At 48.4% G+C, this 24,287-nt stretch overlaps 2 protein-coding genes across 2 annotated transcripts; both read right to left on the bottom strand.

Annotated features, from left to right (window-relative positions):
- Positions 1-801: 801 nt before the first annotated feature.
- Positions 802-17,653, bottom strand: LOC107113132 (neuronal pentraxin-1-like). The gene is made up of 7 exons (XM_015414397.1): positions 17,629-17,653; positions 15,622-16,141; positions 15,240-15,504; positions 5,010-5,190; positions 3,539-3,786; positions 1,628-1,807; positions 802-1,011 (listed from the first exon to the last, which is right to left on the bottom strand). The coding sequence occupies exons 1-7, from the start codon at positions 17,651-17,653 to the stop codon at positions 802-804; spliced, it is 1,629 nt and encodes a 542-aa protein (XP_015269883.1).
- Positions 17,654-19,207: 1,554 nt separating this feature from the next.
- On the bottom strand, positions 19,208-22,390 carry LOC107113131 (toll-like receptor 13). The gene is made up of 2 exons (XM_015414396.1): positions 19,632-22,390; positions 19,208-19,373 (listed from the first exon to the last, which is right to left on the bottom strand). The coding sequence occupies exons 1-2, from the start codon at positions 22,328-22,330 to the stop codon at positions 19,208-19,210; spliced, it is 2,865 nt and encodes a 954-aa protein (XP_015269882.1). The 5' UTR covers positions 22,331-22,390.
- Positions 22,391-24,287: the final 1,897 nt, after the last annotated feature.

Genomic DNA, 24,287 nt, shown 5'->3' with positions numbered 1-24,287 from the left:
GAGGAAGGAGTATCCAAATCGTTCAAGTAAGGTAGATGTCCATCCATTTCCTCAGAGGAGCATTGGTCAAAAAAACAAAACAGAAAGAGTCAGAAAGACATACCCAACTCTCCCTCCACTTCCTGCCCAGCATATTCCACAAAGGCAACATAAAGGAGGCTGCTAGTCAAACTTGGTGGGCAACTGTCGTGCAACTCGGTTTGCCAAAGGCTGCCTGATCCCATTCTTTCCATCATCATCTCCCCAGTGAAACAATTATCTCAAGTCAAGGCCTAAATGGTCCCACCTGGTGTATGTATACTTCCCCACTGTGAGGAACATAGTTTCCAATTACCACTTATATTAAAAGAAATGCGCCTAAATGCCAAAATGCAGCAGCCCTAAACAACGTCTGAGGATCTTCCCTGTCGCAGGAATCTCTCAGCCCCATAAAACAACTCCATAGAACTGACACCAAAGGTTTCCTTACTTTAATTTTTAAGAAAATGGGTTCTTTTGAGCAGGCCCCCTTGTAAATCCAGACGTTCCTACATGCTAAGCCTTTGCTGCAAGACGTGGTTCTAGTCTGCGCTCCTCCTCAAGAACCCAGGTGGATTAGTGGATTGAAACCAGCTCTATTTCTTTCCCCAAGAAACCCAAGAATTTTCGTTCCCTTTTCCCCCTCTTTTTTAAACCATCAGATGGCTCCCCACCCCCCACCCCCAAAATCCTGAGGTTCCCAGCCCCACCCTTAGTCTTAAACCACTAAATTTCTCTCTCTCTTCCCAAGCAACCCAGCAGTCTCTGTTCTGTTGTGGCTTATCAATGGCAGGCATTGAAAGGTAGCTTGACCACTCCTCCGTGAAGCTCCACCGAGGCTTCGGCCCAATTGATTAGATCGCCGCCAATGTCGCTAGTGCAAGTCGCCATCTTGTAAACCTCGCCTGCCGTCAAGATGTGGCCCCACATGTTGAAATCTGAGATCTCCCCAATAAAAGCTTGAGTGGCATCAAAGCGACCCCCAAGAGTGTCCTGGGGACGAAGGAAAGAGAAAGAGGGTGAACTTAGAAAAGCAGTTCATGGTAGGGTTGTCAACTCTGGGTTGGAAAATTCCTGGAGATTTAGGGGTGGAGGAATTTAGGGAGGGGAGGGAGCTCAGCAGGGATGTGATGTCCCTCTAGGACTTCAGTTTCTTCTAGACTCTATGGTGTACCATAGAGTCCACCAACCTAAGTGGCCATTTCCTCCAGGAGAACTGATCTCAGTAGTCTGGAGATCAGTTGTAATTCCAGGATAACTCCAGGCTCTACGTGGGGGTTGGTAACCCTACCTCCTGGCCTTCTGCAGGAGGAGGAGGAGATTGGATTTATACCCCACCCTTCACTACCCAAAGGAGTCTCAGAATGGCTTACAATCTCCTTTCCCTTCCCCTTCCCACAACACGCACTCTGTGAGGTAGGTGGGGCTGAGAGACCTCTTTCAAGAACTGCTCATGAGAGAGTAGCTCTGAAATAACTTGTAACTGACCCAAGGTCACACCAGCTGCTGCACATGGAGGAGTGGGGAATCAAACCCGATTCTCCCAAATTAGAGTCCGTGCTCCTAACCACTATACCAAACTGGCTCTCAGTATGGGAGGGGTATCTACCTGCTCCTGGCCGAGTACGAAAACACCTCCAGCCTTCACAGGATGCCACGGAGCCAGATTCTCTCCACTCCCTCTCCGGACCCCATCTTGGTAGGTTTCCCAAATGCCATCCCGGGTTGACCAGGTTACACAGATGTGGTGCCACTTGGCATCATTAATGGACAGTGGCAACGTGGCAGCCTGCAAAGGAAGCAGCAAGGATCAACATGCTGAATCTGAAAGACAGTGCCATGGGGAAGGTGGCACAACCACAAGCTTTGCACAGAGAAGGTCCCAGGCTCTCCTTGATGTCTCCAGTTGAAGTTCCCTGATAGCAGGTGCTGAGAAAGACCTCTACTACCATAAGGGCCTGTCCTGGCCCAGCCTCAGTTTGAGAGGAAGACTCCTTGGAAGAAGGGGGAGGCACCTCAAGACCTGACCAGCCCAGGATGGTCCCCGCTATTCCTGAGGCTCCCTGTACCCCAGGAAGATCCCCTGCTTTCTCTATCACAGCAGGCTCCCATACAAGTGCCAGTGGAACAAGAACCCAGAAGCCCCTTACAAATGCACATGAACATACACATGAATCAGGACATCGGACCGTCAATGTCAGTATTGTCTACTCAGGCTAGCAGTGGTTCTCCAGGACCTCAGAGGTCTTTCACATCACTTATCCTTTCGACTAGAGATGCTGGAGATAGAACCTGGGACCTTCTGCATGCAAAGCAGAGGCTCTTCCACTGAGCCACAGCCCTTGCCCCAAACGAGATGAAGCATGCCATGTTCTCCTTTTGTGGATGGAAGTGCAAGGCAGCCCACACACCAGTCTCATGCAGGAAGACAGTGCCACTCTGTAGATCTTTGCAGGATGCAGGAGGACCCAACTGCAGATACAGGAAGGCATGGAGTTATCATCTTCTTATGTAAGCCATCAGCTGAGCTCCAGCTTTTGCTGGTTCTGCACCTCCTCAATCTAGTTTGTGCTAGTTCTGGGCAGTTCTCTGCCACACATCTCTTGTGCTCCGGCACCTACACTGAGGGTTCTCTCCATCACAGCATGATCTTGGCCACCTGCTGGAGACCATGTGCCTTTTCCTCTGGTTGTTCAGGTAGCAAATGGAACAACCTGGAACCATGAAGAGCCACTGACAGAAGAGATCGTGCTAGGTACAGAGGCCCAGGCCTTCCTCTGATGTTGCCCAACAGGACTGGTATGCGGAGGTTTGCTGCCTCTGTGTGTGGTGGTTCCCTTTAATCACCATGGCTAGGGACCCTTGATGGAACCATCCATATGAATCACCTCTTTTAAAGCCACCTTCACTTGTGACCATCAATACATCCACTAGCTGTCAATCCCACACTTTAATCATTCACTTAGTGAAGAAGTACTTCCTTTTGTCGATCCCAAATCTGCCCATCAACTTCACCAGATGAACCCAAGTTCTAATATTATGAGGGAGAGAAAAAGAAGTCCCCCTGTATCTACCCTGTTTATTATGTTTCCTCTAGTCAACTTTTCCCCCTAAACTGAAAAATGTAATCCAAAACCATAATTGAGTGTGAGGCAGAATGTTTGTCCAATAATATTTTTAGTGTAGAACTTCAAAGATCTATGGAGAAAGATCTCTTACACAGCATCCTTGGTCATGGTCTCTTGAGCCCACATCCCTCTTGACTGATTTTGCTATTTCCCAGAACCAAAGTAAAAAAATCATGGACTGAATAGGGCAAGTTCTGTCCCACTTCAGATTTCACCCAAGTGCCCATAAGGATTAGAAACTCACCTTCTAGTTATAAATCAAAACTGTCACCCAAGGTGCAGAAATATGAACATGGAGGTCATTATTTATGTATGTCTAATGTCTCCCCATTACTCAGGTCGAGACATTTCTGGATTATCTCTAACCCTACCCCAATGCCAGCCTCAAGTACCTTGTCATTGATGAGCAGTTCCATAGGATTATTGCCCCACTCAATGAGCACCACTTCGTTGGCCTGGCCCGGCACAGAATACGAGAACGGGGTGCCCATCCCTGGTGCTGAGCTGGATTTGAGCCAGAGACAGATGGAGAAGGCAAAGATCTCGTGATGGAGGGTGCGCTTCACCTTGGCATACATATAATTGGTGCGAAGAGGAAAACCCACACGGAAGTCTTCAGAGCGTTTCTCCACTTTGTGCCCTGAGGGATGGAAGGGATAAGGTGGTACTGAACTGCCAACAAAGAGACACCCCCTCAAAGCACAGGTCCCATTCATCCATCCCATGTAGACAACTGCCTGCAATTCATCTATCCCCCTCCACAGACTCTGCCATCCAACTACCTATCTCCATGCATCTAGATTCACACTACTGTTTATCCAATCAGCTCAGCTTCCCGCCATCCACCCCAGTGTTTCTCATTTCTCTCTCTGCAGTGACCTAGCTCTCCAGTAATCCACTGACCCAGCATTCTTTCCCTCTGTGCTTCTGTCCATCTCTTCTCGTAATACATACAGAAGAAGAGGAAGAAGAAGAAGAAGAAGAAGAAGAGGAGGAGGAGGAGGAGGAGGAGGAGGAGGAGGAGGAGATTGGATTTATACCCCGCCCTTCACTTGGAGTCTCAGAACGACTTACAAACTCCTTTCCCTTCCCCTCCCCACAACAGACACCCTGTGAGGTGGGTGGGGCTGAGAGAACTCTGACACAAACGGCCCTTTTTCAAGGACAGCTGTGCCAGAGCTTGTGACTGACCCAAGGTCACATCAGCAGGTGCAAGTGGAGGAGTGGGGAATCAAACCCGGTTCTCCCAGATCAGAGTCCGCACACTTAACCACTACACCAAACTTAAGCACTCACTGATGCAGTTACCTTCTCTTCAGCCGTCTCATGGAATGGTCTCCCTAACCTCTCCACCTACCTATGTATCTACACATGTACCCACCCATCCACTCATTTGTTTTAATGACATTTATTTATGTGCATTGTGCCCTTTTCCCTGTCAGGGTACACTAGAGCCAGACCTCCTTAGCTTCAGTAAAGCTCCTGTCCTACATGCTTTCCAACCATAATGTGGGACCACCTGCTCATAATTTAAATCCTTCTGTCTACATTTTCCCCCTGCCAAGTCACAGTTGACTTAAGGCAACCCCATAGGGTTTTCTGGGCAAGAGACACTTATAGGTGGTTTGCCATGGCCTGCCTGCCTCCCCGCCACATCCCTGGTATTCCTTGGTGGTCTTCCATCCAGTTATTAGCCAGGGCGAACCCTGCTTAGCTTCCAAGATCAGGCTATTCTGGGCTCTGTGTCTACATCTACCTACTCTTAATTTTGCCTCCTTCCATCCATTCCTCAGCCTGCACCTCATCAGCCCATGACCAAGTTCCCTCATGACAGCCCTGTCAACTTCCAGTGCGGACACTCACCTTTCTCAGCATCACTCCCATGGGAGACGTGTCCTTGTCTTAGTCCTGCTGCCGTTGACCCACCACGTTCATGGTGGTCGGAAGAGTTCGACTTCGCGTGGATCTGATGTTCCAACATGCTTATCTTTTTCTGGAGAGCATCACGTAGGGAGGCGGAGAAAAGAGAACTGTTCCGATTGTGCTGCAGAGGGCAGGACCAATGCTTATGTCAGCAGTGATTTAAATGCTTCTGTCCTTTACCCCTTGTTGGGCCTTGTGCCTGGGACTCTCGCCTTCCAAACCCTCCTTTCAGGGGTGCTCCTAGTGGTTCTGGGGTCCTGGGCTAAAAATACAGGCCCCAGAATAGGGCCCCCCTGTTGTTCTTGCCCCTTGGCCAACATAGGAGGCAGGCAGAAGCCTCTGCAGCTCGCAGAAGTCGACAGCCTGAGTCTCTCAGATGGGGTGGGCATGACTGGCACGATGAGCCACTGCCACACTGCCCCCCAGTGTGGGGGCTGGGGCAGCTACCCCTGTTGCCCATTGGTTAAAACCACCTCACTCTGGCCACTTCCATTTAGCCAATTTTCACCCCATTCTACCTTCTCGCCACCTCCTGATCTGATTTCTGTACTGACCCCTCATCTCCAATTTGCTGTTAGCCTGGATGCATAATTCTTTATTACACCTTAAGATGGGGGAAAGCCAGGGGAAAGGATACACCATGTATTTTTAGCCACCCCACTTAAGTTAACACCTCAGGTGCTCTTGTAATCTCTACTCCCACCCACACTGATGTCGGCAGCTCTATTCTATAAAAAAAAAAAAAATCGAGCACACAGAAAAAGAAAACTGAGGAACTCAGGTGTTGGGGGGAACAACGGAATCAAAACAGAATTTGGATGTCTGAATACCTGGGCCCTCCATCTTTACTCCGGTAGTAACACCACAACACCCAGTACCCAAAACAGTTCAAAACTGTTCAAAACTCCATTTTATACTTGTGTTAAATACACTGCGTTTATGGAATATAGTGCCATCTTGTCACTTGTTACTCCATGTTAAGCAAGATGGAAGATTACCTTGCAGTCTTGTGACTAGCGAGAGGCCTACTTCATTCTGGAAGTTTCATTGGTTTCACTTGCCAGTGCTAAATTAAACCAGTGTACATCTTGTACTGGGAGTCCAGCTATCTTTTGCTTTAGACTACCTTTTTCTTTTATTATTTGCACCACCTGTGTCAAAGTATGGGATACTGAAGTGTAGCACAATGGAACCTGAACTTGAAAGTCAGAGGTCATTTCGGGGGGGATCGCGGGGGAATGCAGTGCCCCCGGGTGAGGTGCAGGGGGGTGGGGCACATGACGAATCCCCGCCCCCTGCTTCCGGCCCTCATTCAGCCAGGAGGAGGCAGGAGAAGAGGGAGGGTAAGTTGCTTCCTCCCCGCCTCTCCCCACCCCTGCCTGCCTGGGGCCAGGGAGGGCCTTGGCGGGGCTTCCTCGCACTCCCGCTGGCCTTGCAGGTCCACCGCCGGGCCCCTGATGTCAGGGGGTGTGGCATATGCTGATGAGTTATGCTAATGAGTTCCCCTAGCTCTTTTTCTATGAAACGACCCCTGTTGAAAGTTAATACCCTGCCCTTGTTAGCCGCCCTGAGCCCACTGGGAAGGGCGGGATACAAATGTGAAAAATAAATAAATAAAACTGTATTGGAACAAAAGCAGGGCCTGGTCTGGTCCCTGCTAGGCCATAACAAGCCACAGCCAAAGTCCAAAGTGAAGCTAAAGCACTTCCCTAGAGGGACCATATTAAAATAAGTGCCTCATACCTCCAGATGGTGGCTGGTGATCTCCTGGGATTACAACTGATCTCCAGGCAATAGAGATCAGTTCCCCTGGACAAAATGGCTGCTTTGGAAGGGGACATGATACCCCACTGAAGTCCCTCCCCTCCCCAAACCCCACCCTCCTCAGGCTCCGCCCCCAAATCTCCAGGTATTTTCCAACCTGGAACTGGCAACCCAACCAACAGTATAAGAGAACATCACCAGATTCACAATTCCCCATGATATAACAACACCTTTAAAATCTCATGGTTTCATAGCTCACTCAGGTAAAACTCATTCGTTCCGAGAGTTGCCAGCCTCCATTCTGGATATCTCCCAGAATTACAACTGCTCTCTAGTTTACAGAGATTATAGAAACATGTAAGTATCCTGCCAATATGTCATCAATAGTTCAAAATGTTTACCTCAACTGCTGCAGGGTGTGAAATCTCTAGACAACAGTTCCTCTGGAGAAAATGGCTGCTTCGGAATGTGACCTCTGTGGCGTTATACCCCAGTGAAATCCCTCCCCAGGCTGCACCCCCAAGTTTCCAAAAATTCCCAACCCTACTCAATGCTGCCACCAGTCTTGTTCCCTCAGTACTCAAGATTCCACCCCGATTCTTCATCTCTCTGTCGACTTCACCAGGCTGACTCAACAATACAATCAGTATTTTTAGGGGCACCATGAATGCCACAGGGAATTCAAGAGGTGCAACCACCCCAGGATCCCTTGAAATGTTACAGAGCTTCCTGGGACACATCTGTCAGAAAGCCTGGTGCAACCATAGGGTTGCCAAGCCTCCAGGTGGGGCCTGGAAAACTCCCAGAATTGCAACTAATCTTCAGACTACAGAGATCAGTTCCCTTAGAGAAAATGGCTGCTTTGGAGGGTGGACTCCATGGCATGATACTCCACTGATGCCGCTCTCCTCCCCAAACTCCACCTTCCCCAGGCTCCACCCCCAAATTTCCAGGAATCTCCCAACTCAAGAGTTGCCATCTCTACAAGACAAAGGCAAGGCTGTAGCTGCAATGGGGTCTAGGTGTGTCAAGCCCACTCCCCCTCTCGGAAATTCCAGGTCCCTTCCCTGAATTTTCAGCTTTCATTAACAACCAAAAGAAAGACATCTCTAATCTCTTTATGGATCTGTTACTGCCTTCCATGGTCTGAAGGCTCTACACCATTTAGGCTTGCCAAGTCCCCCCGGGGGGCGGGCAAAACCCCGCACCAGAGGCCCGTTCCCCGCCGCCAGGGGATCTGGCCCTGGGGGGAATTCCACCCCATGTGCACGTCACCCGGAAGTGGGGCGTGGCCACGGTCATCCGAGGGAAAACTCTATGGTTTTCCCTCGGATGGTCCTGGCCCCACCCCAGCGTGCCTGGCGTACCCGCATCACTTCCGGGTGACGTGGATGCGGCGCGTGTGCGCTTCGCGCGCTCCAGACGCCGACCGGGAGTTTCCCGCTGTAGGAAGTTTCTGACTTGGCAACCCTAACACCTTTCCTACCACATATGTATCCGTTTTCTCTGCAATTACCCATATTTCACTCATGTAAAAACTGGAATATAATGGTTCTTTACAGTAAAGTACAAATATGTCATCAATCGTTCAAAATATTTATTTCAGTCACTGAAGGATGTGAAATGGTAGGCTGCACACAGCACAGTTGATAGTATCTGTTCTCCACTGCAAGTTTTAATGTGTCCAGACCCTAGGAGAGCAACTTGCACCCCAAACTTTTAATGAGGTATCCCAAAAAGGTAAAAACCATGGCAGAGATTTACTAGGGACAATTACCAGAAAATAAGGCCTGTCCCATGTAAATAGAGACTGGCAGAGCATATAGAATAGTTGTCAAGTGCTGGGCAATTATGTTTAAATTGTACATAATCAAATTACATGTTATTCACAGGACTATTTTTGGGCAGGAACGCACAGGAACGGAGTTCCGGCTGGCTCCCAAGTTGGCCACGCCCAGCAGGAACTCATTAGCATAATAGGCCACACCCAACAGCAGAAACTCATTAGGATTGGCTACATTATGGGTGTGTGGTCTAACATGCAAAGGGTTCCTCCTACAAAAAAATCCCTGGGTTTTGACAACAAACAAGGTAAACAGAATAAGAAGCAAAAGGTAGGTTTGGCTGGATGACCACACTTCTGGTGACATGGGGGTGTGGCCTAATATGCTAATGTGCTGTGCTGTCAGGGTGTGACCTACTGTGCTAATGAGTTTCTGCTGTTGGGTGTGGCCTGTTATGCTAATGAGTTCCTGCTGGGCTTTTTCTACAAAAGGAGCCCTGGTTATTCATATACCCACTCAGCTACAAAGCTCACTTAGGACTGGTAAATTAGGAGCGGAGCACCGGGAGGGTGGCGTTTGGGGAAGACCTCAGCAGGGATGCCCTAGAACAAGGTATGCCATAGAGTCCACTCTCTGAAGCCGCCACTGACCTCTGTGGTCTGGAGATCAGTTATAATTCTGGTCGCTCTCCAACCCCCACTCGGAGGTTGGCAACCATAACTGGGTGACCCTGGTCCAGTCATCTCTCTCAGACCCGCTTCAGAGAGTTGTTCTGAGGTTAAACTGGAGGAGGAGAAATATGTACACCACCCTAAGCGCCTTAGAGGAAGGAAAGAAGGAAGATGTAGATGAATAGATCCTACAATTAAAAAACATTAAACATATGAAGCAACCTGTATTCAGGTTCTAGCTGGTCTGCACTGATTCTCCCTCTTCTCTTAGAATACCCTGAGAGGCCCTACAATACTTCGAGCACCCCTAACATAAAACTTTGGCTATAGGCTTATACTTGGGACGAGAAAACATCTTGGGTCAGTCCTGTTAGTAAATGAAATCCCATACAGAGGGTTGCCAACCTCCAGGTGGTGGCTGGAGATCTCCTTGGATTGCAGCTGATCTCCAGGCAACAGAGATCAGTTCCCCTGGAGAAAATGGCCGCTTTGGAAGGTGGACTCTATGGCATTATACCCCATTGAAGTCCCTCCCCTCCCCAAACTCCACCCTCCTCAGGCACAACCTCCTAAATCTCCAGGTATTTCCCAAGCCAGAGTTGGCAACCCTGCCCGTACCCCTACCAGACAACCCGGGAACCTTGATTCAGTGCCTCAGTTTCTCCATAGCTGAGTGGCCAGTCTCCTGAAAGTGCCGTCGAGCTGCAGCCGGCTTCTGTGCCTGCCTCTGCAAAGTGTTCCCTGTTGGTCTCCCATCCAAGCAGGGATATTTTTGGGCAGGAACGGAGTTCCTGCTGGCTTCCAAGTTGGCCCCGCCCAGCAGGAACTCATTAGCATGATAGGCCTGGCTACATTAGGGCTGTGTGGCCTAACATGCAAAGGAGTTCCTGCTACAAAAAAGCCCTGGGTTTTGACAACAAACACGGTAAACAGAATAAGAAGCAAAAGGTGGGTGTGGCTGGATGACCACACTTCTGGTAACATGGGAATGCGGCCTAATATGCCAATGAGCTGTGCTGTCAGGGGTGTGGCCTAATATGCTAATGAGTTCCTGCTGTTGGGTGTGGCCTATTATGCTAATGAGTTCCTGCTGTGCTTTTTCTACAAAAAAAGCCCTGCATCCAAGTACTAACCGTGGCCGAGATCTGACAAGATTAGGCTGGTCTGTCTGGGCCATCCCAGCCAAAGCCGGTGAGCCTTCCCAAAAGCTTAAGTGGTCCTAGGCAGAAGAATGGGCGTAGGTACCTGGGACACTGGGTGCAAACATGACAGGGGGGGGCTGAAAGGGGGATGGTCTCTTAAGGGGACTTAACAGAAGAATGGGGGAGGGTTACAAAGGGGTGGAGGAGAGAGGGACAGGCCATAGCTGGTAGGATAACTTATGGTGAAAAGCTTAAGTATATATGACAGTGACAGAAACAGTGCCAATGTAAGTTCCACTTTTTGGTTTTATCAACAGAGCCTACAATGCTCTGCCACCTTAAGTAGCTTCAGATCATCACAAGAGGGTTGTGCCTAGCGTTGCCAACTTCCAGCTGTGGCCTGGAACTCTCCCAAAACTGCAACTGATCTCCACACAATATAGATCCGTTCTCATGAAGGAAATGGCAGCTTTGGAAGGCACACTCTATGGCAGTGGTGGCGAACCTATGGCACGGGTGCCAGAGGTGGCACTCAGAGCCCTCTCTGGGCACGCGTGCCATCGCCCCAGCCAGGCCCAGACCATCATTAAAGTGTCGAATTCTCTGCCAAATAATTTTAAGTAAATGAAAGCATTTGGGATTGCTTTCCTTACTTTGTTTGGAACATCTTAAGTTAACTTTGTTTGGAACATCTTAAGTTAACGAATGAGTTGTTTTTTCTAAAGTACAGCCTCAGTATTCAGGTTAAATTGCCGTGTTGGCACTTTGCGATAAATAAGTGGGTTTTGGGTCGCAGTTTGGTCACTCGGTCTCTAAAAGGTTTGCCATCACTGCTCTATGGCATCATCACACCTCTGCTGAGTTCTCTAGGTACTCCCCCAAGTCTTCAGGAATTTCCGAAGCCAGAATTGGATTTGTAAGTCAATTTTTTTTTTAACAAACTCATCCATCCTTCTCTCCTTCTCACAAAGATAGGGATGGGTTCAATGTTCCCTCTAAGCTTTTGGAGTCTTGTGAGCAAAAATTCTACTTTGTGAGCTACCGGCATGAAAGTTGTGAGCGGGCGATTTGGCTACTGCACGGATTAGTTTGCTCTGGAGCCCTCCTTCCTGAGCTAAGACAAAAATGTGTGAGTCGGAGGCTAAAAAACTGTGAGCTCACACTAACTCAGCTTAGAGGGAACACTGGTTGCCTCACATACACCAGGAAAAAACGGGGGGTGGGGGAAGCGAGGCTATTTCCTCCGGAGAAATTTGACCCCAGTTGCCCGATCACACCTCCCTTTGAAGCTGTGGGCGCAGTCTGTCACTGCGTGATCAGACGCAACTGCGGGTGAGTCAGAGGTTGGGGTTGTGGCATTTCCCCCCCCCCCATGCGCTTACCCAAGGGATCGATGAAGCACACCTCCGCACCAAGGCCTCCCTATGGAGTTTGCGATGTTGTGCATACTGCGGGGAGGGGGGGGCAACGGCATGGAGTCCGGATGGCCTGATCAGACCATCCCGATGCCACGAGAGCGCTCTGGAGCGGTCAGACATGGGAAAGTCCGTCTGTGGCCATTGCAACCCATTAACTACCGGATTTTCCCCACTGTCTTTTAACTCTGCTTCTGCGGCGGAGCAGAACGGGTTGCCTATGGCTGCGGGGCGCTTCCCAGATGCTGTTGTCTGATTGCGCCCTTTAAATCCACCCGGCATTTGCACCTATGTCGGGTCTAATTGTCCGTATGATCGCAGCCATGGTAAAGCTGGAAGTCTGACGTCTGTGCTTAGGATCCATAAGGAAAAATGAGATAAATGAGAGCTTTTCTACACAGGCAATAGTTCCACTGTACTAAATGATTCACAGAATTACTTAGATAAATTGTTAGGAACTGTGGCCTATACTATTGTGTTTAGCTTACTGAAACTAGGATCCTACGATGTAATCTTTGTATCGTTTAATAATGTATCATGTTGAGACTTATGCTTTGCTTCAGTTCTATCTTTAGATTTCTGATTAGTTCTACAACCCTAATCCCGAATATCCCATCCTGTCAATTGTATTGAATCACTCTGTGTAATCCGCCTTGAGTCCAAGTGAGAAAGGTGGAGTATAAATTACGTAAATAAAATAAAACAACAGTAACTCTTGACCTTTAGATTATTAAATATATTAGTGACCAGTAGTACTGGTCTGTACCCATCTATTCCTACTCACAACCAGGTACTCAGGAGAATTTTTGACCCTAGGAAAAATCAATCCTCAAAAAAACCCTTATTCCCATACTCCTCCTAATACATGAGGTAACATCACCCACAGAACGGCCTCCGTCTTGACCCTTTCAAGAAAGCCTTCCTTCTCTCCTTCTCAAGGAGAGAAATATACTTCTAATCCCAGGGACAAATGTAGTGAAATATTTGGTCAGAATTCTGTAGTAGTTCAGTAGCACCTGCCCCCTTCTCATATGACTGGAGACAGGCAACATTTTTTAAAGATGAAGGGTTGCCATGTCCACCCTGGCCATGGGTGGACGATTGGGGGTGGCAGGGTACGTTTACTAGTTTCAGGTTGGGAAACACCTGGAGATTTGGTGATAAGAGCCTGGGGAGGACAGGGATCTCAGGAGAGTACACTGACATAGAGTCCAGCCTCCAAAGCACCCATTGCCTCAAGAAGAACTGATTTCTGTGGTCTGTAGATAAGGTGTAATTCCAGGGGATCCCCAGGTCCCACCTGGAGGCTGGCATCCCTAGGTGTGAAAGGTAGTGTGAGTCTGAGAGAGGCCATACCTGCCCATGGTGTTTACACTCATTCCTTGGGGTCTGTTTTGCCTCACCTTTAACAGATACTGCAGGTTTTAAAACACTGGAAAAAATAATAATCCAGAACGTGTTTATTAGAAATGGCAGCGAGATGAGTGCCTCACCCATGAGCAACAATGGCTGTTCAATATCACCAGCCTCACCTTTGAATGAATTATTATCTATCTAATAATATTAAATAAGGTTGGAAGAAAGAAGTACAGGATGAATGAGTAAATGGCAAGTGAATAAGATATGACCCAAAGGTTTAGAAAGTGTGTCACACGAGGAAAGGTTAAGAAAGCTGTGTATGTTTAGCCTGGAGGAAAGAAGATTAAAAATTAGATCAGTTGCAATCTCTGCCTATTTAAAACACAAAGAAGGCAGCAGGCAATTTTAGTTCCCAGCACCTCAAATTAGGGTTGCCAGGTCTGGATTGGAAAATACCTGGAGACTTTGGGGGTGGAGCCTGGAGAGGGCGGGGTTTGGGGAGGGGAGGGGCCCCAGCATGGTACAATGCCATAGAGTCCTCCCTTCAAAGCAGCCATTTTCTCCAGGGGAGCTGATCTCTGTCAGATGGGGATCAGTTGTAAATGTGGGAGATCTCCAGGCCCCACCTGGAGGCTGGCAACCCTACCTCAAATACTGGAACAAGGGTGAGAGGAATCGCACTACAAGGTTTAGGACAGAAATGTTCAGAAGTCTTCCTAAATGTAAAAACTGATAGTTTTATAGGACAGATTTAGAACTGTGATTTCATGCTTGTGTTTGATAGAGAGATGAAGAAGGGTTAATGGACTTGCCTCTAGACAGATAGAAAAAGAGATGCAAGAGCAAATGGGTGGGCATTTATGTTTAGGTACATGTGAATTAACTAAACAGGCCAAAATTTGAGTCCAGTGGCACCGTTAAGACCAACAAAGTTTTATTCCAGGTATAAACTGTCGTGTGCGCACTCACTTCTTAAGATACAATGAAATGGAAGTTACCAGTCCATACGTATAGGTTGAGGGTGAGCAGCAAATTAGCATACAACATAATGAATCACAGAATCATAGAGTTGGAAGGGACTTCCAGGGTCATCTAGTCCAACCCCCTGAAACAGGAGTCATGAAGAAATGGGATCCAGGATATTTTTTTCCCTAGGGATTATCAACTTTGTGATTTTTCTCATTCAGGTAGTCTGCTGATGGGAGGGGTTTTCCAAGGATTAAATTGCAGATGTGACATCAAAATCATTACTCTGGGATTCTGAGATAAGAGGAATGCATATTTGCCTTTGTGCAGATGTGAAGAGACAGCAGATAAACTTGATGCCAGAGAAGGCAGGTTGGTGGGGACGGGGAGCTAGTGGAGGAACAACATGGGTGGTGGAAAGTCCCGTCAAGTCACCACTGATTTATGACAACCCCATAAGGTTGTCAATGTAAGAGATTCAGAGGTGGCCTCCCATTGCCTACCTCTGCATAGCAACCCTGGTCTTCTTTGGTGACCTCCCATCTAAGTACTAGCCAGGGCCAGACCTGCTAAGCTGCCAAGAGCTGATAAGATGGAGCTAGCCTGAGTTTTCCAGATCAAGTTAGAAGCAACATTAGAAAAGCAGAGTTTATAAGGGTTTTGTATGATAGGTAAGATAACAGGAATGCTGTTCCCAGGACAGTGAATGGTAGGATGCATAACATCGATTGGGATGGTTTGTGGTGTTCAATTGACAAAGAGTTTTGGGGAAGGATGGACAATTAGATGAAGAATAAACATGAAATGTGATAAGTGTAAAGAAATACAAGAATGATAGACAGCTGGCTTAACAGGTGAGTTTTTGTAAAGGTAAATTGATGGAGAAGGGATGGGAAAGGAGGAAGAAAGGGATGGGAGACGGGTATGGGGAATAGTGTAAGGCTGGACAGGGGGTGAATCACTGGATAAGGAATAGATAGGTGGATAAAAGGAGAATAAATAAATGCACCGAGAAATATATGGGATATATTTTCTCAAGGGGAGGTGACTGACTCACAAGGCTTGGTACCTGTAAATGCTCCAGCCTCTCCTTGAGGGATTCCAGCATCCTCTCCATCTGGTGCACCCCAGTAGTAGTCTCCTTGGGTGGATCCTCCATGGTGTTGACAGCTGTGGCCCCCTTACGAAAGGCATCATGAGTATTGTGCCCTAACTGGTGTTCATGGTGTTCTCGTTGTCCAAAATGGTGGTACTCATTCTCCCGGGCATGGATGCCTTTGTGGAGATCTCGGTGGGCATCCTCATGGTGCAACCTGTGAGCATCCTCATGGTGGCTCTGATGTCCAGCCTCATGGTGGCCCTGATGAGCGTTCTCATGATGCCCCGGATGCCCGTCCTCATGATGTCCCCTGTGACCATGAGGATGTCCACCCTCATGGTGGGGTCGGTGCCCGCCCTCGTGGTGGGCTCGGTGCCCGCCCTCGTGGTGGGTTTGGTGCCCGCCCTCGTGGTGGGTTTGGTGCCCGCCCTCGTGGTGGGTTTGGTGCCCGCCCTCATGGTGGGTTTGGTGCCCGCCCTCATGATGGCCGTGGCTGTGGTTCACTTCATGGTGAACGCCATGGTGTTCTCCAATGTGTCTCCGCGAATGGGCTTCACAGCGGCTGAGTTTGGCTGTCAGCTCTCGCACCGTCTCCCTTTGGTCCAGGATCATCTCCTTTTGGTGCACCACTGTCTCCCGCAGGTGTAAGATTGTTTCCTTGGCTTCCTCCAGGGTCCCCACCCAGTGCCCATTTGCTCCATTGTTTGCCCCTGGTCCATGTCGCTGCTGACTGGCTGACTGGCAACCGTGCTCCATATCCAGCGGCATAGGGCTGCAGATGAATTTAGGTAAGCCATAGTCAGATGCCAACACCAGTGGGGAACAGATGAGGCAGAGCAGCGCCCACCGCAAGGCCATTTCCACAGCTGTCTCTGACAGATGGAAGAGAGGAAGCTGCCAAGAATGGCCTTGAAGAACAGGGGCGATTCCACTTAGAATCCACCGGTCTAGAGATTAAGGTTCCCGTTGCAGAGCAGACGTAGATGCGGCATCGATCACAAAGACCCTGTCACAGAAACCAGCAAGAATCCAAGAATCCCTTCTGTGCCACCATAATCCAGTTCAAAGATCTCTATTAGGGAGGAGATCCTCAGGTCTTTGATGAGAAAGTAGAAGATATTCCAGTTAGAGATTATGGCGGGCAATCTCCTGAAGTCACATTGAGTCAGCAGAGCCAGAAAACATGTCTGGTCTTTCCCCAAGAGTCTGTCCTGCCACCTCAGCAAGTGGAGGCTTTCTTTCTCTCTGCTCTCTGCACCTGACTGCCAGCAAGGCCAACCTGCCAGCAGGTGCCCCCGGCATTGCAGGCCCCTGGGATTTGTGCTTTTCCTGCCTCTCCTTCCTGTCCAATTTGCCAAATCCGCTGGTGATGCAGAAAGGAGCATCGGTCTCCCCTGGCAACCAAGAAATTAATGGGCTTAAGATGTCAGGGCCAAGCTTCTTCCTTCATCCCGGCCCATCCTCCCACTCCATAGCTCGTCTACCTACAGCCCCTCTTCCTGCCACTGCCCCCCCCCCCGCACAGATAAGAATCTAGAAAAGCTTAAAACTCCACTCAGGGGAATTAAGTTACCAGTCAGAGGAGCTAAGTACATACTTTGAACTAATTCACGGAGTTTCTCTCCTGATGAGAATTATGCGGGTTGTACACAGGTAGAGTTTGAATCCGTGGAGCTGGGTGAAAACAACAGAAGAGAAGTGTGTGTTGGAACAAGAGAGAAGTGTGTGTTGGGCAGGTGCAGGGTGTGAGAATATAGATAAGCAGATACACCCGTCATTTCACACAACTGGTTAATGATTAGAAATAGTAAGTACTGCACAGGGGTCATTGAACTAATTCACGGAGTTTCTCTCCTGATGAGAATTATGCGGGTTGTACACAGGTAGAGTTTGAATCCGTGGAGCTGGGTGAAAACAACAGAAGAGAAGTGTGTGTTGGAACAAAAGAGAAGTGTGTGTTGGGCAGGTGCAGGGTGTGAGAATATAGATAAGCAGATATACCCGTCATTTCACACAACTGGCTAATGATTAGAAATAGTGAGTAAGGCGTAATCTTCGTGGGGGCGGCGGGGCTTCAGCCCCCACCGAAATTTTCAGGAAGGTGCTCAGCCTCCCCCGGGGGCCCCCCGCGTTCCCCCCCGAAATGACCTCTGGTACTGCAAAGCCATAAAATCTAGCTCATGAACCAGAACACCTTTGAGACCAACGTTTTATTCAAGGTATAAGTTTCCGTGTGCATGCACTATACCTTTGTTGAACAGGTGTGCAAGCTTATACCTTGAATAAAACTTTGTTGGTCTTAAAGGTGCCACTGGACTCGGATTTTTTTCTGTTGCTTCAGACCAACAAGGCTACCCACCTGAATCTAAAGACCAGGATATCATTGTCAATGTTTACTCCCCCACACACACACCTTTTCAAGCAGTTCAGGACAGTTTCTTTAGAGGCTGTTTCCACTTGAGAAAACAGCCCTTTTAGTGGTTCTTGTGCAGGAGGGAAGCCTTGGTTAGAGAATGAGAAGAGACGATGGTCAATTAACCACAAACACTGTCCCAGAGCAGCAGCACAGATCCCAGGTACAAAATGTTCACAGCCCACGTATTCTAAACCTTGGTGTCCTTTGTCCAGTCCTGCCAAATTATATATTTTTACACATTCAGGGTTCCTTATCTAGAACGATTAGATCAAATAGTATTGCTAACTGGAAATGCTGAAAATCAGTTTGAATTAGAAAGCAACTTTATCTTCAATTTATAGTCTCTGGGCAGGGATATGACCGCTTTAAAGATACACCAGTGTGGTAGATTTGTATCGGTGTTGCCCCACTACTAAACCATAATTCCATTGCACTGATGTATTACATCAGCAGTGGTGGAAAAGTGCCATTAAGTCACAGTGGTCTTATTGTGGGTTTTCAAGACAAGAGACAAACAGAGGTGGTTTGCCATTGCCTGCTTCTGTGTAGCGACCGTGGAATTCCTTGGTGGTCTTCTCCCCCCCCCCCAAGTACTAACCAGGGCAAAAATACGCTTTTTGCACTAAGTTGATCAAGTTCCCAGATTTTACCACTAAAATTTCAAACCTTTTTTTAAAAAAAATCATTCATTTTTGGATTATATTTATATTTTTTATAAACCATAACATTTTAGTTCTTGTTGATGAATTCTGTGGTCATAGTATTAAGAATCAGCTCGCGAGATTCAAAGTTTTCATACCCTGGTTTTTCACTTTGAGGCATTTTGCCACTGTAGAAAATAAACATGTCCACCAGTCACTGTCTGATATGTCTGTACACAGAGCACCATAAGAACATAAGAACATAAGAGACGCCAATGTTGGATCAGGCCAAAGGCCCATCCAGTCCAACACTCTGTGTCACACAGTGGCCAGAAATACCAGGTGCCATCAGGAAGTCCACCAGTGGGGCCAGGACATTAGAAGCCCTCCCACTGTTGACCCCCCCCCAAGCACCAAGAAGACAGAGCATCACTTGCCCCAGAGCCCCTATCTATACCTCGCGGCTAATAGCCACTGATGGACCATTTGAATAGTATCCCAGCATCTAGAACTGGAAAGTCAGTGGTGGCTAAAAGTAACAGTACTTTAGAAGAAGAAGAGTTGGTTTTTATACCCCCACTTTTCTCTACCCTAATGAGTCTCAAAGCAGCTTACAATCGCCTTTCCTTCTTCTTCCCACAACAGGCACCTTGTGAGGTAGGTGAGACTGAGAGAGTTCTGAGAGAACTGTGACTGGTCCAAGGTCATCCAGCAGGCCATGTGGAGGAATGGGTAATCTCCAGATTAGAGTCCATGACTCTTAACCACTACGCCACACTGGCTCTCATCATATTTACATTGTATTTACTTCATGCCACACTAGGCCATTGGCTATGTTCAAGGACCATCACAGTACCGGTGGTTTCCCTCCATGCCATCCACTACTCAGTCACTTTGAACTGAATGAGTTGTACTTCTTGTTCTCCAGGGTCCTCCAGCGCCTCTCGGAGTTTGGCCCAGAACACATTCTCAGCCTCTGGATTTTCAGGCCAACTGATGTAGCTCTCTTGCTTGATTAGTTTCCTCAGGCGATGATATGGAGACAGTCTAGAAGGGAAGGCAAACAGGACTGAGATTTTCTACTCCCTGGTGTACTTACCACATACTCTTCCTCTCACCACACACATACAAGCACACAATGTTGTGCAGAACTTGTTCTGACAGGATCCCTCCCCCACCAGCATTCCTACAACATTCCCTGTCATGTCAACCTCCCCCATCCTATGCAAGGCAGTAAATGAAGATGGAACTCCAATCCCACCATCCCACATTCAAGTCTCACCTCTCACAGAAATCCCCACTTACCTGTAGTTCGGAATGTCCTCGAGAAAGACCACAACCAGTGGGTCCTGCCCGTGGTAGTAGATCTTAGAACAAGCGAGCTGGATTTCCAACGAGCACCATTCATTTTCCAGGTAACTTTTGCTCACCAGGCACAAAGTTTTGCGGCTTTGGCTTACCCCATTCTGAACATTGTTCATGAAATACTCTCCAGGGGCAAAATCTCTAGGCCCAAAACACAGCCGGAAGGTAGGCTCCCCCTCCTCTTCCAGCTTTACCAGAAGGTTCTTCACCACCCATTCATAGTCCTGCCCGCAACAGGAAACGTAGGCGTCGTACTGATAGTCCTGTCCTTTCTGATGCAACTGTCTATGGCCCCAGCCCTTCAGCAAATAATAACCATGCCTGAGGGTCCAGCCAAACTTAGCATTTACCAAAGTACTAAGCAGAAGTGAGAGAATGATCGCCGTGGTCACAGCAAAGAAATACATTTCCCAAGTCTCAAAGCAGAAGGACAAGTCTTGCTGGACAAAGAGACGATCGTTCAAGCCAGGGCTGAAGCAATGATAGGAGCCCAGTAAGGCCACCTGAGTATTTTTTTCAGACATAGACCAGTTATGGAACCACACGTTCTCACATGTGCAAGTTAGGGGGTTTCCAGAGGCATCCAGATACTTCAGCGAGGTGAGTCCACCAAGCAGCTTTTTACTGATGTTCCTCATATCATTTTTGCCCAAGGAGAGCTGCTCCAGGGATTCCAAATCGGAAAAGATTTGTTCAGGCAAGTCCCTGATAGAGTTGTCTTGTATCTGGAGTTGATGTAGATTCTTCAGACCTTGGAAGAGGTTTGGACGAGGTCTCCAAAAGCCTTCCCTCCCTGGATAGATGGCAGAGAGATCCAGCGATTCTAGGCTAGTCAGGTTGACAAAGGAGAGGTTAAGGAACAAGGCACTGGGATTGTCCCCCAAGGACAGGTGCTGGAGATTCTGAAGTCCTTGGAAGAGTTTGTCCGGAGGACAGATGGGCAGTCTAGGCATCTGAGAACTGAGGTTCAGTGTGTGAAGGGTATTGAGACCCTGAAAAGGGCTAGGATAATCATACTTGTTGTATGTGAAGAGGTAGTTGTAACTGAGGTCCAATGTTTCTAGCTTTTTAAGGTTGGCAAAAGTCGATGTAGGCAGCTTGTAGAGGTAGTTATGATCCAGAGAGAGGCTTCTGAGAGAGCTGAGTCCCTTAAAGGCATGTCTTTGGATGGTGAGGATTCTGTTCCCTGACAGCAGGAGGGTCTGCAAGTGGTTGAGGACCACAAAGGCAAAATACTTGAGCAGTTTAATGCTGTTATCTCTTAAGTCCAGGTACTCCATTTTGCGAGCATAAACGAAAGTGTCACGGGTCACAGCTGTGATCTGGCAGCCCTGAAGGATGAGCTTCCGCAATGCTGCCATACCAAAAAAAGATTTCTTCTGAAGATTGGTCAAGCGGTTCTTGGACAGATCCAGATAGCTCAAACTCACCAAAGGCTTGAAGACAGCATTTTCCAGCTGGGAGATAGAATTTCTTCTCAGGATCAGGGTATGTAGCCGCCTCTGCTTTTCCCAGGCACTAGCATGGATGGTCAGCAATTTACACTTGTCCAAGGAGAGGAACTCCAGGTTTGGAAAGGTGTCAAAGGCCCCACCTGGCAAGTGCTTGAAGTTGGTGGTAGACAGATCCAGCCACGTGAAGTTAGCGCAGGAACCCAACTGGCTCAAGTGAGAGGACGCAATCTTGGAATGCTTGATGTCCAAAGAGGTCAAAGATGGGAGGCCCCGGAAGACAGTGCAAGCTGCAGCCAGGGTGCGGTTTAATGACTGATTCATACTGGACAAGTGCAGCATGGTAAGGTTAGGAAGAGTCAGATTGATAAGATGGGAGATGGGAAAGGGGTTCATGTCCAAGGACAACTCCAGCAAGGCAGGGGTGGCATGGAAGGATTCAGACTCCACTTCCAGCATGTCATTATGGGTCAGGTTCAGTTGCTGCAAGCTAGGCAAGGAGCAATTGGACAAGTCCAGCTTTGAAATGCCATTGATGTTTAAGCTGAGATTCTTCAGGACAGGCAGAGCAATCCAGCTGGGACCCATGCATGGGGTGGAGATCTGATTGAAATCTAGATTCAGGAATGTAAGGTTGGCTAAGCCTTTCACAGCTGTTGCCACCTCCTGGAGAACTGAGAAATTGTTGTTGGACAGGTGAAGTCCTTGGAGAGCCATCTGGAACACAAAGGCCCTGGGATGCAATGAGGTTATGTCGTTGTGACCCAAGTGAAGCTGGCGGAGGTTCCTCAGACCAGCCAACATGGAAGGCCCCACGTAAGCCAAGTGGTTCCAACTCAGATCGAGCAACTCCAGGTCCTCCAGACCTTGAAAGGCGTTTGGCTGAATGCTCGATATGTGGTTGTTGTCCAGAAGAAGTTCCAACAAGTGAGGAAGATGAGAAAAGGCCTTAGAGGCCACGTTGTTTACATTGTTGTGCGAAGCACTGAGCCAGTGAGTGGAGTTAGGCAGATGGGCTATGGCAGAAGTCAGGTTGGAAATAGCCTGGGAAGTACAGATTGCGAGGCCTGGTTTGTTGGGGGAAAGGATACAGTGGCTGAGCCCAAAAGAATCAGCACCCCAGTGGGACCACATCGAGAGGGTCAGCAGTACACGAAGCATCGAGCAGATAGGCTTGAAATGCGACATGATGAGTCCAAAGCTCTATGTGTACGAAGCTCAGCGTGATCCTGGCCTGTATTTCACATACTGTGGGTTCTTTCCTGTGAGAAGAATTTGTGGCTTCCTCTTCCTGGAGCTCCTAGAACAAGATTGCAAAATGCATTAAATGAGTCAGTTTGGGGATGTTGGATAAAGCTGTTATTCTGCATTCACATCAACGCAATAGGACCACTTCTGCAATGAAGTACTACAGGAGTCAGTGTTTTACATTTGTACTGTTCATATTCCTTTTTAATCTACAGGAGCGGGTTGCCTGCTTTACTCCTCAGAGGGCTCAAATTCAGAAAAGTTACATGGGGAGTACTGAAAAAAAAATTTTTGCCCATAACTCCTGCTTCAGCTATACAATGAAAGAAACCACCACAGAAGGAGAAACAGGCGCTGAGAACACTTTTTTCCCCCAGTTGAACATGCCTTGGCCAATCAGATACATGCACTTGAATGGGTCATTATTAATATCCCCACACACACACACCATCCGAGGGAAAACCATAGAGTTTTTCCTCGGATGACCGTGGCCCCGCCCCCAGCGTGCCTGGCGTGGTGGCGTCACTTCTGGGTGACGTGCTCGTCGGGGTGGGGTTCCCCCTGAGGATTTCCCCGCCCCCCGGGGGGACTTGCCAAGCCTAGGAGCTGAGAATACTTTTTTCCCTAGTTGAACATGCCTTGGCCAACCAGATGCATGCACTTGAACGGGGTGTGTTAGGAAGGGTCATTATTAATAGCCCCCCCCACACACACACACAGAGCACATAACGTGTTACATTGGCCTGGACCAAAGTTGCACGGTTTGCAAGCAAAAGCACTCGAGGGTCTTGTGGAGGTACCCAGTGCTTGGAAAGGGATGTACATCTGATTGCCAACCTCCAGGTAAGATCTGGAGATCACCCAGAATTGCATACCATCTCCAGACTACAGAGATCAGTTCCCCTGGAAAAAAAATGGCAATTTCAGAGGGTAGACTCTGTGGCATCACATCCTGGCTGCCCTCCTCTTCCCAAGCTCTGCCCTCCCCAGGCTCTGCCCAGAAATTCCCAGGAATTTTCCAGGCTAGAACTGGCAACCCCAAATTAGTACACCATCCCCACCCCGCTCCCTTTTAATTGATATGAAATAAGACCACAAGCTAAAGAGCATACTCCAAACACCCACACACACACACACACACCCTCCACTTGAAGCACTGGTTGGGAATCAAACTGAATCCTAAACAGAATTACACCCTTCCAAGTCCATGGAGGAGCTGCGGTGGCTCAAGTGGTTAAGATGCTGAACTGCAGGCTGTGGAAGGTCCAGCAGTTTGAGACCCGAGTGTGCCACATGACGGAGTGAGCTCCCATCTCTAGTTCCAGCTCCTGCCAACCTTCAGTTCGAGAGCAAGAAATTGCAAGTAGATAAATAGGTACCACTTCGGTGGGAAGGGAACAGCGTTCCCTGCGCCTTGGTGTTTATTCATGCCGGCCACATGACCACGGAAACGTCTTCGGACAGCACTGGCTCTTCGGCTTTGAAACAGAGATGAGCACCGCAACCCTAGAGTCGGATTCGACTGGCTTTCGAGCAAGGGAACCTTTACCTTTACCTTTTTAAGTCCATGGAAGTCAATGGGCTTGGCAGGGTCTAAGTCCACTTAAGAATGCCTCTGGATCCCAGAAGCTGCTCTACTGTTCCAGAAAGACCAGACCTTCCTTGGATTAGGGAGAGAAAAAGGGACTCTAAAACACACACGTATGTAGAATTGTGAACTAGTGGCTTAGCAGGGGGAGCAGGCAGGTATGGTTGGGATTTGAACCCATGCCTCCAAAGAGACTGGAGCCTAAATCCCGTGCCATAGACCAGCCTCCAGGTGGTGCCTGGAGATCCCCCTGGGATTACAGCGGATCTCCAGACCATAGAGATCAGCTCACCTGGAGAAAACGGCCAC

This window comes from Gekko japonicus, unplaced genomic scaffold, assembly GCF_001447785.1.
Source record: "Gekko japonicus isolate JY-2015 unplaced genomic scaffold, Gekko_japonicus_V1.1 scaffold243, whole genome shotgun sequence".
Taxonomy (NCBI): Eukaryota; Metazoa; Chordata; class Lepidosauria; order Squamata; family Gekkonidae; genus Gekko; species Gekko japonicus.
The sequence above is the reverse complement of the archived record's forward strand: the minus strand, read 5'-3'. Positions and strand labels throughout refer to the sequence as shown.

Bases quoted from the DNA above. Each gene is read 5' to 3' on its own strand.
- LOC107113131 (XM_015414396.1), bottom strand. From the start codon at position 22,330: ATGTCGCATTTCAAGCCTATCTGCTCGATGCTTCGTGTACTGCTGACC. The intron at 19,374-19,631 runs GTAAGTGGGGAT...CTTCCCTTCTAG, and splicing joins GAGGACATTCCGAACTACAG to ACTGTCTCCATATCATCGCC.
- LOC107113132 (XM_015414397.1), bottom strand. From the start codon at position 17,653: ATGATATCCTGGTCTTTAGATTCAG. The intron at 15,505-15,621 runs GCACCGACCCCA...TGGACATCAGAG, and splicing joins CGAGCCCACCACGAGGGCGG to CCACCATGAGGATGCTCACA. The intron at 3,787-5,009 runs GTGAGTGTCCGC...TCCATCCCTCAG, and splicing joins TGGGAGTGATGCTGAGAAAG to GGCACAAAGTGGAGAAACGC.